At 40.0% G+C, this 19,660-nt stretch overlaps 1 protein-coding gene across 2 annotated transcripts in view; it reads left to right on the forward strand.

Moving 5' to 3' along the window:
- LOC126473890 (intraflagellar transport protein 122 homolog) overlaps positions 1-19,660 on the forward strand; it is a 228,456-nt gene that overhangs the window by 176,814 nt on the left and 31,982 nt on the right. For both annotated transcript variants that reach the window (XM_050101240.1, XM_050101231.1), the window contains exons 21-23: positions 1,156-1,324; positions 1,402-1,604; positions 12,877-13,041. In XM_050101240.1, coding sequence (XP_049957197.1) covers positions 1,156-1,324; positions 1,402-1,604; positions 12,877-13,041 — 537 coding nt within the window. The remainder of the gene's footprint in view (positions 1-1,155; positions 1,325-1,401; positions 1,605-12,876; positions 13,042-19,660) is intronic.

The raw sequence follows: 19,660 nt of genomic DNA on the forward strand, positions 1-19,660 counted from the left end.
GAAGTATATATGTACCTTCCATTTTAAATTTTTCTTTGGATTTAGGCCTGAAAATCTCACGTGGTTTACTTCAATCAGTTCCTAATAAATTGTGAGCTATTTTTATCTAATCATTTCTGATGATTTATTCCAAAACTATGTCACCTACCCGGGTCTTAATTAAATTCGGTTTCAGTCCATTTTGATGAAACCAGTATTCCAGAGATTATAGAATATTTTGTACAGTATCTGGCTTTTTTCCTAGGGCATTTTTTTTAAAATTAGGACTGAGGTGTCATCAGCACATGAGACTAAATGACCAGCAACATTGAACAGCAGATCATCTGTATTCAACAGAATTGGATACAGATCAAGTATCGAACTTCGATGCGTTTTAAAAGATATCTCATGGTATTGATAGTAGCTACTCATGCACTGCATATTTCAGAACTTTTAGTCCCATTCCTTTTTCAGTAGGCTGAAAAACACTTATCTGGTAAAAGCGTGACAATAAGGAACAAATTGAAATTTGTCGTACCGAATGACAGTGTTAGACAGATATCAGTATTCAGCAAAAACACACCTAATCTGAGACATATTGCTTACTACTAATGGGTGGGCAGTGGTTGTTCTTGAACATTTCTTGATGTATAGCAGTGGTCACTGCTGTGTTTCTATCTGCCTAGTATTCCAAAGTGAACCCTCTTTCACATCAAGAAAGAGAGTATGTTTAACCACTGATTGCTTTTTTCTTTCTAGGTTTCAAGAACAATTGTTTATGCCACTTTTCCTATTTGTCACTGTTATTGCTTAGTAACAATGCACTCTGGTTTCATCTCCATTACTTTCAGCCAGGAAGTGACACGAGAATTGACATGCTGATCTTTCAGTTGTTTGATTTTGTTTTACTTGCATGTTCTGTAAATTGTATTCAGTTATTGAGTATGTAAATGAGATGAATAGGGATTTTTGATGGAAATACATAAATTTAGAATTTATGTAGCAGCAATAAAGAATAAAGTGTTCTCATTAGTAGTTACTAATAGCCAGCGCTACCCAGTTCACACACTTTCACTTCAGTCCAGAAATTAATATTAATCCCTAGTTTTCTCTCATAATTGTTATAGGTATTTCCATTATTTATTCATTATATAGTATTTAAATTTTCTGTTACAGGAATACATAGATCTTTCATCAATAATGATACGAGCCAAGCCATATCATGACAATGAAGAATTGCTCCCCATGTGTTACCGTTGCTCTACTTATAACCCACTGATGAACACATCTGGAAATTGTTGTACACAATGTAGGCAACCATTTGTGCATTCATATGTTTCCTTTGGTAAGCATATCAGAAAATGTGCTGCTATACATTTAGACAGGAATATTCATGCTAATTGTGTTTTACAATTTGTGCAGAAGTCTTGCCACTTGTGGAATTTCAACTAGAGGATGGAATCACTGATGAAGAAGCTGTCCAATTGATAGAAGCTGGAAATCCATCAAGTTCTGCAAATGATGGGTGGAAGCAAGGAGGAAGTGATCACTACCAAACGTTACAGTTTGATGAATCTTCTACCAGTGTAACAGATCTGTTCACTGCAAATCTCATGAACTTTGAGGTAATTCTGCAATGTGGAAGTATAACTGGTAGCAGTCCAACACTAGGAGAGGACTATTATTCGAGAAGTTTACCTGAAAAAAAGAACTTCTTTTTGCTTCTGGTTGTGAGATTTGTGTAACGCGTCAGTATATGATAGAACACTGATAGCAGCTGTGAACTAAATTACATTTGTAATCATTTTATTATTATAAAAATCAAAATAGGTTAGACCTAATCTGTGACCCCGTCTTGAAAAGGTTTAACAACAACTTCCATCTGTTTATTATAATGGTTTTCAATTTTGTTTTACTTGATAAACTGGTAGCACAAAAATATTTTAATTTTGATTCCAAATTCTCTCTACCTTTTTCTAACCTGTTTACCAAACAAACAAGGCATTTTGTCATTTGCATCTTTGATACCTTTGCCCAAATCTGATTTTAAGTTTGTAATTTCACACATAAATTCCTTTTTAATGTGATTATTCATTTCCACCTTTGAACTACTAATGTCACTTTTGGTACACATGTTCTCACTCATCTTAATGCAAAATGAAAAACTTTTATTGTTAATACCACCACCAAATCTGCCTTTCTCATGACATCTAATATCTGTTTCCTGTACAACTGTACTTTTGTACCATATTTGTGTGTTGCTTTCTGCACTTTCATTACTGTTAATATTACAGCATTCAGTAGGTGAAGCTCTTGACATTTCACCAATTATTTGATTGTCATTTGCTCCGTCAGAAGAGACTGTATCTATTTTGGATTTAAATCTACTGTATTCATAAGGTTCAACTTTAAATAGTACTTTTTCCTCCACTAATTTCTACCTCCTGTCAGTCTACATTGAGCACAGTGTCCTTCACTGTTTTGTCACTTAATTTGAAAAGATAGTGATCAACACTTAGAAACAGAAATCTATTCGGCTGGGCCACTAACTCCATATGTTGGTATCCAGCAGATCCTCTCATTAGCTGAAATGCCTTGAAGATTATGTCAATCTTCTTTCTTCTCATATTTAATAATCCTGTTTCAAAGATTATGGACTCTTTCTAATTTGTCATTGGTTGTCCTGCCATTTGGTGCCTTATCCAGGGTATTTTGTCTGCTAGGCATTTTAATACTGCTGAATGTAATTTTATTGTCGGTTCACGTACCAAGTCACAGTTTATAGTTCAATACCTTCACAGTCATTTGCTCACAACTTTTTTCTGCCTCTACCATCAATAGTTTTCGACAGTTTTTGTCACACATCTCATTCTCAGTGCAGTCCTCTCATAAATTGTTCACAATCACTGATTTTTAAATTACTCACTCTTAAGTAATTGCTACCAGTGCAAAGATGGGACTAGTCCTCACAGGGAATTGCACCATGTGTAAGTAGACTTACTTGGTTGTGGTATATTCTTCCATGGTTGTACAAAATAAATAAAAACAAAATAAAAGTTTGGATATTGTAACTATGTTCAACATAACAATAAAAGGGCTGCAGCTATTACGCCCATTTATTTTCTTTTGGCATACCAGCAAGTGATGACCAGTCTCTAACAGTGACTGTTGTAAAATCTGCTCCACCAGTTTTTACCCAAAACAATGTTATTAACCAGCCATGTACAATGCCCTTGTATCTTGACATTAGAAACAAATATCACATTCAGTGGTAGCTCATATAACCTGATCCTTGCTGTTGTCATTACTAACTTTATGTGCAAAGAGAACTGCTCTACAGTTCACATAGCTCACTTTTAACACAATCTGATTGGTTGTCCACTAACCGAAGTCCACTAATTAAGAATAGTGAGTGAATTAGTTTATTCAAAACATAGTCTGGAAAAAATACAACCCATCAATAGTTTATGCATGTACTGTCGCAAAGAAATCAGATGAACAATTGCATGGTATTATTGTGTATATTCTAATGTGTAGGCTTTCACGGCCAGTGTTTTCATTAGTTAAAACTTCCGGGCTGAGAGGCCATGGTTGATCTGTAAAACTGTAACAAGAAGAAGATTTACAGATCGACCATGGCCTCTCAGCCCAGAAGTTTTAACTAATGATTGTGCAGATTTTCGAGCTGTATTGCTTACATACATGTATGAATATGGTGTAGACTGTTATACACTTCATTCCAGAACAAGAACTGAGTGAGCATTAACTATTTTGGAAATGTTGATTGCATGTTTATTAAGCATGATTTACTGCTAATTCATCGCACAAAGCAACATAGAGATGTTAGCAGCTTCCTTTCCATGTGCGAACTCACACAAAGAAAACACAAGTTACTACAAGATGTTATCATAATGAATGCGAAACCTAGACTAAGGATTTTGGGAGGGGGAGGGGCAGTATTTATAGATTGGCGTACTGATTTATTGAGATTGTGTATTGGTTTATACAACAATAGGGTGAAAATTGGTTAGTGTAGATGGTCTACTGTTTTCAGTGATTTTCAATGATTTTCTTAAAAAAAAAAATTGGGCAACAAAAGTTTCACACGTATAAAGGGCAGTCAAGTGAAAATGAGGCAGATAGAAAAAGCAAGTAAACAGTTTATTATTTAAAAACCCTAACTGTTAATACATTTACAGGGTTGCCACAGGTTCTGGAAATCAGGAAATTTCAAATATGTCAGGGAAAGTTGGAAAAAAAACACTGGAAAAATCTCGTTTTTGTCTCAGTAGATGAAATGATTTGTTCAGTGGGGTGTAATGTATCATAGCTGGCTGGGTGCATCTGAGTATGTTCATTGATCCCTACTCCCCTCATTACTACTGCTCCTTCCCTTCCTACAACTTCACTCAGCTTGCAGTCAGTGCTGGCACCACTTCTCGTCACTAGCCTAGCAGCTGCCGACGAGAGGCAGGGAGGCATGAGGAATGGTTTGTTTGGATCTGATTCTCAGAGACTGTAGATGCAGCAACCAGAGACCATGGTCATGTGTGCACGAATTGTATCTGAATGATTGTGTGAATGTGTGTGAATTCTTGTTTTCTGACAAAAGCTATGGCTGAAAATTTAGTTGTGAGAGAGTGACTGTCTTTTCTATGTGGCTGTCCGCATCTCAGCAATCATCTTTATGGTGAGTTGCTACCTATTCTTATTATTATAGATTCTCTGAGTATTTGAACTACTTATCTAACAATGGAAAATCCAAGATTTTAATTTCGATTTTTTGATTTGATTTTAGCAGGAAAGCTAAAACAGCTTTGGTCCAACCTGCCACTGCCCGCATTGAAACCGAGTTTATTGTACAGTATTGCTCCCTGTATATCTAGAAAACCCAACTGAAGCCCTTAAATAGTGCAAGGAGTCCCTTTACCAGTTCTTTGTTAGACACAATTTATTCAGGTCTAGTTCCCGGAAATTCTGTGTCTCTTGCTCTCCAATACAGTGCATTCGAAGATTAGGTATGATGCAGTTTCTTCACTCTCATCACAGATCCTAGGGTCTTCTTCCATTATATCCATTGTATGTAGGTGTTTTTTGAAATTCCCATGGCCAGTCATCAGTGCAACCTTGAGTTTAATTTCTTTCCTATTCATGCCCGGGATTACAAAGCTTCTTTTAAAACATGGCTTTGGCATCACTACCTTACAATGTTTTTGTTTCCAGATCTTGGTCCAGTATTCTACATGCTGTCTTCTGAGCCATAGTTCTAGTTTGAGCACAGTGTTGGTGATTGTCAGGACAGGTTCCGGACTGGCCGGGGTGGCCGAGCGGTTCTAGGCACTACAGTCTGGAACTGCACGACTGCTATGGTCGCAGGTTCGAATCCTGCCTCGGGCATGGATGTGTCAGATGTCCTTAGGTTAGTTAGGTTTAAGCAGTTCTAAGTTCTAGGGGACTGATGACCACAGCAGTTAAGTCCCATAGTGCTCAGAGCCATTTGAACAGGTTCCGGTCCAGTGAATGGAGTCTTTGCCCCCATCCAGTCCAATCTGTCGGCTTGTTCATTAGGCATACCCTATTGCTTCCCCCTAGCTCCACAAATACCCTGTGATATTCTGCAGCAATCGTAGATCTTGTTGCAGGAGCTGCCAATGATTTCAGGGCTGTCCAGCTATCTGAATAGATGTAGATACTATGGTCCTTGTAGCACCTATTCACATTCTCCTCCACACACACCCTGATTGCAGTGATTTTGGCTTGGAATACCGAGGCCAGTTTTTTTTAGAGATATGATGCCCTCCAGTCTATGCTGAACCCCATACACCCTGGCCCCAGCACCTTGGTCTGATTTTAACCCATCAGTGAACCAGACAGTGTCACCCGTACAGTGTCGAACTGTTTTTTCCCACTGCTCTGTGGTTCCAATTATTATATTTTAAGGCTTGTTGGAGCAGTTGGGTGTTATTATGTAGTCGGCTGGCATTTCTCCAACCATTCCTATACTTACCTCACTCACTATTTTAGTGTGTGATTCTGGATATCCCAATGAGATCCAGTTTTTACCAGGTTTGAGTCTGTATGCACCAGCTGCTGCCTCCATCTTGACCCAAAGGTGTAATGGATGCATGTCCAGCATTGTTTCCATCCCAGCGGTATGTGTGTTGCTAATTCTGCCTGTTATGGCTAAGCAGGCCAGTCTTTTCACCTTAGCAAGCTCCTTAGCTGCAATCTGCTGTTCTACCTTCTTCCACCACACTACAGCCCATTAGGAGATCTAGGTCTAACCACCGTGATGTATAGCCAGTGCATACCTCTGGGGCTTAGGCCCCAGTTTTTGCCACAAGCTCTTCTGGTACTCACTAGAGTACCTTTTGGCTTGGAGCAGATGCTCTTAATGTGAGGAGTCCATGTTAGTTTCTCATCTAAGGTTACCCCCAGATATTTCACTATCCCCTTCACAGGTAGAGTTTCATCGAAAAGCTTTTGATTCCAAGTTGAGTGTCAGATATGCTTCTTTGTGAATGGTACTACAACAGTCTTCTTAGGATTAATCCTTAGATCCTGTTTCCTGCAGCAGTCTTGCACAATGTCCAGTGCACCTTGTGCCATATTCCTTACTGTGTCAGTAAATTTGCCAAGTATTACTATGACAATGTCATCTGCATATTTTTGGCAAAAGCATTAGAATTTAGTTCCTCAATGAGTTTGTTCATCACTAGATTCCACACCAAAGGGGACAAAACTCCTCCTTGTGGACAACCTCTAGTGGTGTTAATTACCATCTTTTCATTCATCATGGTGGCCTCTACCTTCCTTTCACTAAGCATGGTCCTACGTATATTGGTCCCTAGGTCGGGCACTTCTGCTGCCCTAACCATGGAATAGAAGGTTGTGTTACTAAAAGCCCCATCAATGTCCAGGAAGATGCAGAGGGCTATTTCCTGAAAGTGAAGTGCTTTCTCCACCTTCCCAGTGAGTTGGTGGAGAGCTGTCACACTTGATTTACCTGGTTGATATGTATATTGGTTTGAATGTAGAGGATCCCTAGTTAGCCTCCTCTTCCCATGCACATTAACCAGTGTTTCCAATGTTTTAAGAATGGAGGACAAACTGATTGGTATCATATTCTTGGCCTTGGTAGGATCAGTTCTCCCTGGCTTTGGAATAAAGACAACCTTCACTGCCCTCCAGGCATTGATAATGATTCCTGCTGCTAGGCTAACCCTGAATAACCTGCATAGGACTCTTATAAGATTGTCTCCTGCTTGCAGGAGAGGTGGAAAGATTCCATCTGGTCCAGGTGACTAGAACTGTTGGAATGTTCCCACCGCCTATTGGATTTTACGGAAGTCGATACACTCCTTGGCCAACTCCTAGTCCTCTCTTCGAATGCCTGAGAACCATTGTTTCTCAGGGATCGCATTCTGCTCTTTGTTATCTACCAGAGCATATTGACGGAAGTGAGTTTTGAGGAGCAATTCCAGTGTCTCATATGCTGTCTTTGTATATTCCCCATCCTCCTTCCTTAACATACCTCCTGGGTTATTTGGTACACTATTGAGGATTTTGTGAAGTCTGACTTGAGCAGCCGTGCCCTCCACTTCCTCACAGAATTCCTTCCAGGATGCCTCCTTTGCTTGTCTAATTGCAAGGTTGTAGTTGACAAGGGCCTCATAATATTTTGCCCCTTGTCCTTTACGTCTCGCAAGGTTAAACTGTCTTCATACCTGTCTTCTTTGTGTTTCCAAGTTGTTCCACCAAGGCACACTCCTATTTGTGCACTTCTTGGTGATTGAGCAGTTGTCCTGGTATGAGGTCACTTTGGCTGAGGTTACAGCCTCCACCACTTCCTCAAACTCTTCTGGTTCCTTATCGATGTTTTATTTTCCAGTAAGCTTAAGTCAAGGTCCCTCCTATCTCGCAGTCTGTTTTCCTGGGATTCCTATAGGCCGTGGTCTGTCTGATTCCCATTTCAACCTTGAATTTAATATACACATGGTTCAATGAGGATGGCTCTAACGTCACATGCCATCGTTTGACATAGCTGCAAATCATCATGGAACCAAAGGTTATGTCAATTACTTCTTTCTTTCTGCTGTACCTGAATGTAGGTTCGTCAAACCTATTCAGGACCTCCAGGTTGTTAGACAAAAGAAATTCAAGAAAGTACTCACCTCTGTTGTTGGTGTCCTTGCTGCCCCACACTAAGTTGTGGGCATTGGCATCACATCCAACGAACAGATGGTTGCCTTGCCAATGGCAAGCTTCCATCAGTCTCTTCACCTCCAAAGAAGGAGGAGAGTAGTCTTCATAAGGAAAGTGTGCTGAGGCCAAAACAATTTCCCTCGTGATACCCTCCTCACGTTGCTGCATCCTGATGGTCATCAAGTCCCTGGAACAGAAATCCATCATTGGCATGAAAGAAATTCCATTTCTCACATAATTGAATGTTCTGGAGTTTCTTAGATTTCTAGCATAAATCAGCATTACCTCCAGTACCACCTAGGCCTGATACACCTCTTTTGTATAAGTAGGGCTCTTGTACCAGGGCCACATCCACTTCCTGTCTTCCCAGGCGACAGCTCAGGGCAGCAGTGGCCCATTAGTCTGTGGCCTATTAGTCTGCAGCATTTCAAGTTTCCATCTTGCTGCCGTCATTGCTTTTGAGGTCTTTGATTACCCTGATGGCAATCTGCAATAACCCTAAAAACAATTTCAGGTCTTGCTCTCACATTGCCTTCAGGGACTTCTCTCTGACCACCACAGGGTTCGTCCTTCCAGTACAGCCTTCTGTTTGATTACTCTCCAATCCTCTGTTGAGACTTTTGGGTCACGGACCTCTATTTTCTCGAACAGAGTCTTTGGAGAGACATCCTTAAGGATCTTTGGTACCCATATTGATGTTTTCGCGGTCTTAAGAAGCTCATCTGTCGTCTTGACCAGCAGCTTCACATCCTCCCATGGGGTTATCGTGGGCACCTTATCCTTGAGCCATTCCACTGTATGCACCCCCTCACAGACAAAAATGAGGGCACCATAAGCTACATAGACCCACCTGAATTTGGGTCCTGGACGAGCGTCTCCCCCATTTTTTCAAAGAGGGCCATCTGCACGAGCCCCTCCTGCTACAAGGTGATGCTTACCGGTGGATAGCCTTCTTGGATAACTGCCACCCTAAAAACCGAGACTGCAGTACTATAGGTCTGTTTCTTGCCTCGGCTTTTCTGGACTCGCTTATCCTGAGAGGAGTGATTCTTAGATTCCTCCCTTATCCTCTTGTTACCCGTCTTTGACATTGAGGGGGTATGTGTTTCCTCTTCAACCTGAGACAGTTTTTTCTTGGGAGTCTTGGCTTCAAGCACTTTTAATTCCCTCCACTTTTGTCCTCCTTTTTGTTTCTGTTCCCTGAGAAGTTTCCTCCTCTGGGCCCCAGACAAGGCTTTAATCTTCATCTGGTTCAACCTCTCATTTACAGTTCCCACTTCTTGCTCAGGTCTAGACCCTGATTCAGTAGTGGGAGTGCATTCCATTGGTCCTTACCCTGATATTTGGTGTCTGAGGTCTCAGTTTGCCCCTCAGTTGTTTTAAATTATTTTCATCAGTCGTGTCCGTCTCGGTCCCACGAGATTTGGGGATCTACATGGTCCACACCACGGAAATCACGCATGGTGTAAGGCTACTTACTCAGGGAAGTCACCAGGTATTCCTGAGGTTCCATTTGCGACACATCTTCCCATGTGCCATGCACCCCTCAGCACAGGGGAAGGGAATTGGGTAAGAACTAGTAGTGGATAAGAAAGACAGGTTGTTGTGGAACACTCTTAGTCTGATCCATCAGCTAAGGACTCTCCGGCAGTAGGTCCTCTACTTATAGCCCACAGCTTCACGCATCAACACAAGCCTCTCTACCCAAGGTGGTGTTCCCCTGGAGAGGAAATCCAGGATAGAATGTAATGAAAAGGAAAGTTGCTACTCACCATTATAGTGGAGATGCTGTCTCTAATAAAGCTTTTGGGCAGTAAGGCCTTCGTCAAAAATAGATGACAGACACACACACAAACGTAACTCACACACGTGGCTGCAGTCTCAGGCAACTGAAACCGCACTATGACTGAAACCAAACTGTGGTTTCAGTTGCCTGAGACTGCAGTCATGTATGTGAGTTGCATTTGCATGAGTGTGTGTGTGTGTGTGTGTGTGTGTGTGTGTGTGTGTGTGAGTGAGAGAGAGAGAGAGAGAGAAAGAGAGAGAGAGATCTATTTTTGACAAAGGCCTTACTGGCCAAAATCTTTATTTGTGACAGTCTTTCTATTGTGCATATCTGCAACTCAGCATCTCCGCTGTATGAACAACTTGTCTGTTGCATGGATTGCTCACCATGGTCTCATTTCATCAACATGCTGTCTGTGGTTCATGAATAGCTGACGACATGTCTGAATTTCCATGATGGGCCAAAACCACAGGCTTTTTCTGCGGGTATCTTTAATGGATTGGGCATGCCAATCTAAAGCCATTCGGTTCCCAGCAATGTGCAGGCTCTGTCTGTCAAATCTAGTCTCACTAATCTGTCCGCAGGCTGGGTCTGTTTGTGTGTGGTGTAATGCAGTGGATTTTCATGGTTTATCCATGGATCCAGGACTGCGGTGCTCCTCAACATGCCAGAGGCCATGCGTAATGGATCTCAGGAATTGTGACTGTCTCACTGCAAGAACATTGTGCAGTTTGGCATTTTATAGACATTTTATGTGTTCTAGTACATTTTGCACTTCAAAAGTATTTTATACATTAGAAAGTATGGACAGTAAGGAGAAGAAAATTGTGTAAGTCACTGGTGGTTTGCAAGCTATGTATTCATATATTTCTCGAAAGAAAAATCACACAATACCCATAAAATAATAGATGTAACACAGTGAGTAATAACCGACAATAACGAACATAGTAGAACCAACATTTTATTGGTGGTCATCTACAGTGTTGGTTTACACTATTCTTGCCTGCCTTATACACTTCTTTCAAGAGACTTTTTTCTGAGTTTATTTCTGAAATCAATGAAGGTATTTTTAATCTGTCTTGCGACTCCGAGGAATTGCGTATTTTTGCCACCAGATGTATTTCATTTTATTGCAAAGAAATAATTTCACTGGTCTTAATGAAACACACATATCATTTGGCTTGCTTTCTGTATCTAAAAAAAGATGTTGATGTTAGTACTTAAGATTTTTGCTCACATCAGGAAATACCATCTACTTGCAAGTTGCCCTTCAATATATCCTCTCTTCCCATTACCCACCAGGCCTCAACCCCCGCTAATTTCAAGTTGCCGCCACTCACACCTCACCTGTCATTCAACAACATCTTTGCCTCTGTACTTCCGCCTCAACTGACATCTCTGCCCAAACTCTTTGCCTTTACATATGTCTGCTTGTGTCTGTATACGTGCGGATGGATATGTGTGTGTGTCCCTTTTTCCCCATAAGGTAAGTCTTTCTGCTCCTGGGATTGGAATGACTCCTTACCCTCTCCCTTAAAACCCACATCCTTTCGTCTTTCCCTCTTTCCTGATGAAGCAACCGTGGGTTGCGAAAGCTTGAATTTTGTGTGTGTGTTTATTAGTATGTCTTTCAACATACCAACGCTTTAGTTTGGTAAGTTACATCAGCTCTGTTTTTAGACATATTTTTCCCGTGTGGAATGTTATCCTTGTTTGCACTATTGTTTCTTGTGCTGTAGCTGCAAAGAGGGATTGTCAATTTATGTCTTAACTTACCCTTGAGATCTCAAAATTTTTCAGGGAAAAATGCTAAAACTTGTCTGGAAACCAGGGAAATATCAGGGAATTTCACTTGGAGAAACTTGTGGCAAACCTGATTTATATGTCTGTGAGACAAGAGTGTCAGTTCCTTCATGGGAAAATGTCCATGATTGTACCTACACCTGTTCATATGAAGCAAATCGACGGACATGAATGTCTATCTTCACGGCTCCACAATTATGGAAATTGCGTGGGGAGAGATCAGGACTGTGTGGAGGATGTGTAAGGGTTTCACAGCAAAACTTCTGCAGTGTACTGGAGACAACCATAGCTTGATTAAAAGTAAACACCCAACCTGTAGTTAACACATTGAACAGTCAACAGGCACACAAAAAAAAAAAAAAGTTAAAAATAGTGCTCAGCTTCCAGGCGGTCTCTTTTTTTATGAGCCCACTAATACAGGGGGAAAACACATACACAATGTTGTATTGTCCCAAATGACTATATTGGTCCAGCACTTCAATGACAAGACACAACTGTCTGGGACAATGTAGCTGCCTGTGTGTGTGTGTGTGTGTGTGTGTGTGTGTGTGTGTGTGTGTGTTTTCACCATTAGGTTCTTTCTCCAGTTTCGTTCATGCGCCTCTAGACCAGTCAATACCTTTACTCCATCCTGCTTGCACTACACAATCCCAGCACCGTTATGTCACAAGTCAAACTGTGCCTACAGAGTTAACAATGTAATTGCTATAATATATAGCATCTTAAAGGAGAACATCATCAGTTTGTTCAGGCTTTCTAATATTGTTGTTTTATCCATCTCTTTATTGAACATGAGAGTAATGTTTTGTAAAGAGTGTACAGTTTTGAATTGTTGTCAGTGTCTGTATTTGAAACATGTTAAAAAGTGACATTTAATGTGAAAATTCAAGCACTTCTCTGTAAACAGTTTTGTAAGTTCTTAATGTTGGATGAGCAATATCTTAATGCATCATAGAAGTGTCTGCAATTAATATCAATGGAGATTTTTTTCATCTTCATGGCAGATAAAGATCAGCGTAAATGTCAAAATAATTCCCGTTTATCTTATATCAAAAAATTGCCTACATGACACAACCTATCATAGAATATATATTTTTTTCCAGACTGAAACTGGTGAGTTTGTGCCTGTGCTTGTTAGCAGAGCTGTCCTAAAAACTATGGATCCAGGAAGTGTACTCATCTGCAAACGGCCAAAACCCTTGAGGTTCCAGTTCTACCGAAACTTACTCCCAGATCTGCAGATAACACAGTGCCCATCATGCAATAAGGTAGGTAATATGAACATTTCGAACACAAAAATTGCATGTTCAATTTTATTTAATACTTTCTTACAGGGATTGAATTTATCTTCTACTATTACCACATGACAGAATGTGATCATTATGTTTCATTAAATAACAAAAATTATCAGTACCACAGAAATTACTTGTGGGGTGTGCTACTTGAATTGGGTGCAAATTATTTGACAGATGGGTACAGTTAGTATAATTATTTATATATTTCATGGACTTTGTAATGACTCCATGCTGCCCATTTACTTCATATGTAACAGAAAGAAATATTTAGTTAAATACCAGATATATTGTAACCATATGAATCTAGTGCACCATATAATGTAATCTGCACCCCAGTTTTAAAAATTAAATTCATAAAAAGAGAGTTTGTTGACACATCACTGGTAGACTAAATTTATTTTACACAACAGGGGATGTACACATGAACAATCAAAACTACTACTACTTTTAAGCTACCCATTGTTAAGTGACACAGTCATTGTTAAAAGAGAATCCCTAACGTGATTACCTACATAACATGCAAAACTAGCATACCATAAATTACAGGCATTACTCATCATTATTCACTAATATTATCATACTTGGATCCTCTGAGGAGTCTACATCGGAAGCAGATTTATTTCCCCTTTTCCCATCACCCTGGTGTCATTCCAGAGCACATAGTCTTCACTGTTGTCCAGAGTATTTGAAATACAGAATTTCTTGAATGATTTTGTGACCATTGGTGCTTCAGTGCTTTTCCAGGCAGTCGAAGCCCAGTGTGTAGTAATGTGAGGTGTAGCACACTTAATTTTTCCTGTCAGAGTCAGTTCACAGTTTGGCTCACAAAATTATTTTTCTTATGGTTCATGAATGTAACCTTTGAAATGTTTATTTATACTAATGTCCAGGGGTTGTAACAGAGAAGTCATTCTTCCAAGAACAATAACCAGATCACCGGCAAGACTGTGGATCTTCTTTTTTACGTCATCAGTGAGATGACTATGAAATGCGTCAAGACAAAGCATTGATGGTAGTTTGGAAAGCCCACAAGGACAGAGGTCCCATACGTTTCAGAGCCAGTCAATTGTTAAAGTTTCAGTCGTCCATCCCTTCCCTTGACTTCGAATAATTGCATCATCAGAGAACAGCTTTTCATTTTAGGGGTTTTGAGGCTTGTTTTTCACTTGCAGATTAAAGAAGGGGGTAGTTTGGGTCCATCTGCTGTGATTGCCAGCTTGACAGTTATGCACTGTTTTTCACACCCTAATGTGTTCATGGTAACTTCTTTTATTCCCTTCTCATCAATCATGTAATTACATGGTATGTCGAACCAAATTGGCATGTCATCAGTGTTGCCTATTTGGCCCATTGAAAAATTCTTCTCTTTCCAAAATGTGATAACATAGCACTGAAATCGTTTGAAGTTTTATCTCAAAAGTTTATGGAAGGTTTTGGCATACTGTTATAATGGGGTCATAGAAGTAAGCCTGCCCATTACATAAAGCGATCAACGCGTCCATGGCTAGCCTTAAACTATTGCCTCCATGTATCAAGAACTGTAGCCACCTATTTTGCTTTGTTTCTTATTGTGTCACTAATCACATGTTGTCCATTCTTCCTCTTTTCATGGATGAATTCTAAAACTTTTGCTTCAGCATCAGAATGTTTTACCATATTTTTCACTGTAAGGAATTATATTATGCTTGAAAGTAGTATCATACTGTTCTTCTCTGCTTGCCTTTCATTTCATGGCTACCTAATCGAAACCCGCCATGCAGTAATAGGCCAACACTAATATAACAAAGTTCAGAATTACAACAATGCATTGTGACATAAGGAACAATTCCTAAATTTCAATGATGCAGTGACAGTGTTTAACTATTTAATCAGTTGTCTACGAGGAGATCCTGATTATTCTTTCACTGTGCCGTATTGTACCATGCATTCTTTATACCATGAATTCATTCATTGTGTTCTGTAAACCACATCAAGAAGGAGAACCTTCGGGAATGTGAAACAAGTCAAGATATACATTAACAAAAGTCACACAAACCATAGAAACCCCATCTGTATACCGTACTGACAATAAACCATCACTAATATAATTGCATAGGCTTCCCCGGCCAAAGTCAGTCGACATAAAAGTTTTCCGGGTTTGGTACTGCGTCATAATATAAAAACTACTGCTGCTGGAGAAAAAAACCAATGTTTTGGCCATATTATGACTCAGTACCAAACCCTATTAGACCCAGAAGAAGGCTGCTGCAATCGTGGCTGAAACGTTGGTTTTTTCTCCAGCAGCAGTAGTTTTTATATTATGACGTGGTACCAAACCCTGAAAACTTTTATGTCGTAAACCGTCACTACATAACCTCACACTATTTATGATTGCGATAACTAAATTTGTCAAGTATGAGTGCTATTAAATAAAGAATTATCATAATTTTTTATGGTCATAATTTCTTATGGCAGAATTTAGTCTTGTGGTATTTTGTTAACGTGTAACAAACACCCGGTACTAATTCTGTTGGTGGTACTGCTGGTTTCCAGTGACATGGTAAGTGGAGGTGACATGTGATGAACAATATGCGGCTTTGATATTCTGCTTTCATCTCTGCAGATATTCAGCTGTAACCTATGAAGTGTTACAAGAGGCCTATGGAGAGTTTGTTGTTCCATATAGCAACCCTTGAAGATGGTTTAATTTACTTGCAGAGGGAACACAATGAATTTGAAAGCAAGGTGAATCTGGCACTCCAATTACTTCACTTACAGAAGAAAACATCAACACTGCTGCTGTAGTGCTGCTGTCATTGTGAGAGATGATCAGCGGATAACCCTACGAGGTGATCAGTGAATAACCCTAAAAACACTTTCCAAAATATTGAAAATTTGATTGGATGCCACCCACAAGTCGGTGACAAAATTTTCACATGAGACGTTTTTGTGCATGATGGGTTCCAAGGCTGCTGATTCCAGAACAAAAGGACAATTGTGTGCAGGTCTACATGTAGTAGAAGATGGTGCTAGGGGAAGCTCTTGAGTTTCTTTCAAAGCTGATAATATTTGACTACATCATTTTGATCCTGAGAGCAAACAGCATAGCTCATTGTGTAAATCTTCTTCATCACCAAATCCTAAAAAAGCATATAAGTAGTTGCTCGTGCTGGTAGAGTTACAGACATTTCATTTTTTGATATTCATGGAAAGCTCTATTGGCATGCTGTACCTGCACACACATACATACATCAATAACTGGTGATACTACAGGGATGTCTTCAAAACTTTACAAGTCCATTTCAGAAGACCACATATTAGTGAAACAGACTGGATAGTGCAACAAGATAATGCACAGCAGCATGTTGCCAATGTTGTTCCTGAATATTTTGTAAAAATCAGTATGAAGTGTATCCCTCATCCTCCCTATAGTTCTTGTAGCCCCATGTGAGGTTTTTTTTATTTTCCCTAACCTTCTTGGGAGGCATTTTGCACCATAAGAAGCATTAACGAAGGCTGAGGAGACCGTTCTGAAGGACCTTCCAAAAAATGGTTTACAGCATGTCGTTGCAGACTGGCAGAAAAGCTGGGCATGTGCATCACATCCAAGAGAGGCTATTTTCAGAAGGACCATCAAAATTATGAGGATAAGTAAAAGTGTGTCATCAAACAACATGATTATTCTTTATTGAACAACCCCCATAAATTAGAAAAAAAGCTGCTACTTTGAAAACCATTTCTGCATCATCAGTTATACTAAACAACTGCTTGTCATCTCTCTATTGGTAGCTTAATATTTACTTGAATGCATTGGTACTTTGCAAAGGAAATCGTTATCTATATCTGTAAATACTGAGTCCTGTTTACACAGTATATACTACGTGTCACGCATCTTTACAGCAAATGCTGTTACTTGCAATGTAGCTAACAGCATTTTTCAAATCTTGAGTGTAGATATTCAGGTAATTTGTATAGCCAATTTTCTTTTTAATTTCTTGGAATTCCCAGTTTTTAGCTTTATGTTAGATGGGTCCTTCCTGAATACCTTTGCACCAGGTAACTCCTCTGTGAACCCTAAACAAGGAGGCAAAATTTAGTATCTGACAGTGATTTCAGATTTCCCACACAGCCTGTCTATCAATATGGAGGAGAGATCTTACCACGACCACAGCTCTCTCCCACAGAGGGCACTACTGCAGCAGGCCTGTCATGTGGGCCTATCCACTGACACAAGTGTGTCTGCAAATTCTATGGCCCCACAGTAGTCCAGCAGTTTACACCATTGTCTGAATCCTTTGATACTTACCATTGACAGTAAAGTGATTGTCCTGAGTCCATGTTTCTAGAGTTGATACATCTACTGTTTTTGCACATTTATGATGAATTTTGGTACATTCTGGACTTTTCTTTTGGCTAACTTGCCATTGACAGTAAAGTGATTGACCTATTTCCATGTTTCTTGAGTCAGTACCTCTACTGTTTTTGTACATTTATGATGACTTTTGCTACATTCTGGACTTTTCTTCTGGCAAACCATTCTCTTTGTGGATACTGCCATCATCAGGCAAAGGAACTGCCTGTTTGTTCGAATGGTCTCCATGTCACCGCTAGTGCGAGTGATCATAAACTGTGTACTACCTACACCAAATACGACAGAAAAATGGTGATGTAGATTTTCTCACTGTGCAACAATGTAGTGTGAAGCATGGATCCTGAATTTAAAACTTGTGGCAGCAGTAACACCAACAGCACAAAAGACAGTGGGAATTTCAAAAACAACAGTATTGCTGTTCGTAACTACTGAAAAACCAACAACATTGTGTTGCTGCAACATCATTGCCTTTCCCTCAGTCGTTTGCTTGCCTTGGTGAGGCAAATAAGAATTGGGAGGTCTATTTACATAGTTTTACTCTTCACTGCAAGGCAAGTCACATAACTGACACTGAATGTCAGTGTACGCTCTTACTGTTTTTTAGTAATAAATGGTACAAAGTGGTGCAAAAACTGTGCTCACTTGCGGACAACAAAAGTTTGAGCTTTTTTGATGACGCTATTATGGTCATCAAACCCACCAAGTTGCAACTAGGCTTGCATTTACTCGATATGTCACAGCAATGTAAGCAGATGTATGGAGCGTGGACTTCTGATTTGTTAGGCTTAGCAAGCAAATTTGATTTTTGCTGTAAACAGTGCAGCATGTCACATGTGGAATCATTAATCCTTAATGTTACTACATGTCTATCTCCTGATGGAGAAGTTAATGTGAAACCCTGAAAAATGTACTAAAATTGCCAAAGCTCACAAAGAAACACCATCAGCATAAGTTATGTTTCACCACACTACTAGTGTCGACTTCCTTAGTAATAATAGTCACCATTGTGTTCTACAATTAACTCATGACAACCATCCAATTTATCAAGCATCCAATCAACTGGTAGCAAGGCAAAGAGAGATTCAGTTATTAAATCAGTACTTAGTGGTCCATTGCTTTCATCATTGATAGACATGCATAATCAGAGCCACATTATTTGCCATTGGCATGTCCCAAAGCAAGCAGAAGCGCATACAAAAGTTTCTTCCTGGTTGTTGTGAAATAGCCCCTGAAAAGTCAGTGCAATAAAATAGCGTTCAGATTAAGGCCCAAGGAACTGACATCATCCCTGATCATTCCATTTCATCACATGTTTTACATGCTGCAAACTGCTGCATCGAGGAAATGTCTACCTTGGCCAGTGGATGACAACAAAACAGCCACAAATGGGATGCAGAAGCTCTTACTGCAGCTGGAAATTAGTGGAGTGCTGGCACAGCTGTGTGCCTGATTAATGTGGACACTGCAGAATGCTCAACATACAGTGGACATTCGAACCCCTTTGTGACGTCAGATCAGTTTCTGCTCTTAGTGTAGAAGTGTAGCGTGTCAATTAACTGTACCGGTAGTAAACTCTTGGATAACAACTAACGTTTTTGGCTTAAACACACTTGCACTTTTTGATTTCCAGGTTCAAGACTAAGTGCAGTATATGTGCAATATAAGCAACTGTTTGAACCTACATTAGGTTGTGTAACGAGGTTCCAAGACCATTTATCCTTAAAGCAGTCAGCAGTGTCAAAGTTCTGTAGAGCACATCCTGTGCATTTCATCACGCACAGCCAAGTTCAAGCAGAACTAGAAAGACTACAAAGTATGGGAGGCTGTTTTAACTTGGGTGCCCACACACGGGCAGCAGTGGGCAAACAGGTGACGTTCAGACAGCCAAGCAGCTAAACTGTAACATAACTGACATTACTGCTCTTGCCGTATACTCGTTGGCAATGATGTTTTGTGCGTGCGTGGAATACATGCAATCGGACTATGTGGTGAGTAACCTATAATAGCTACAACTGCCCATGAACAAGCCGATGGGCACTACCCAATGCCTGTTCGAGCCCAGTTAGCACATGGCCTGTCCATGTAATCTGCATGTGCCTGCAGTTTGTAAGAGAGAGCATGAATATGAGTAAACTTAGTTGCCGAAGATGTCGAATGTTGCCTGTGAGCAAGTGAATGTTCTGTCACACAGGTATCATGCTCTTGCGCTTACTTTCACACCCTAGCATTTTGCAGTATGCA

Source organism: Schistocerca serialis, chromosome 1 (assembly GCF_023864345.2).
Source record: "Schistocerca serialis cubense isolate TAMUIC-IGC-003099 chromosome 1, iqSchSeri2.2, whole genome shotgun sequence".
Lineage (NCBI taxonomy): Eukaryota > Metazoa > Arthropoda > Insecta > Orthoptera > Acrididae > Schistocerca > Schistocerca serialis.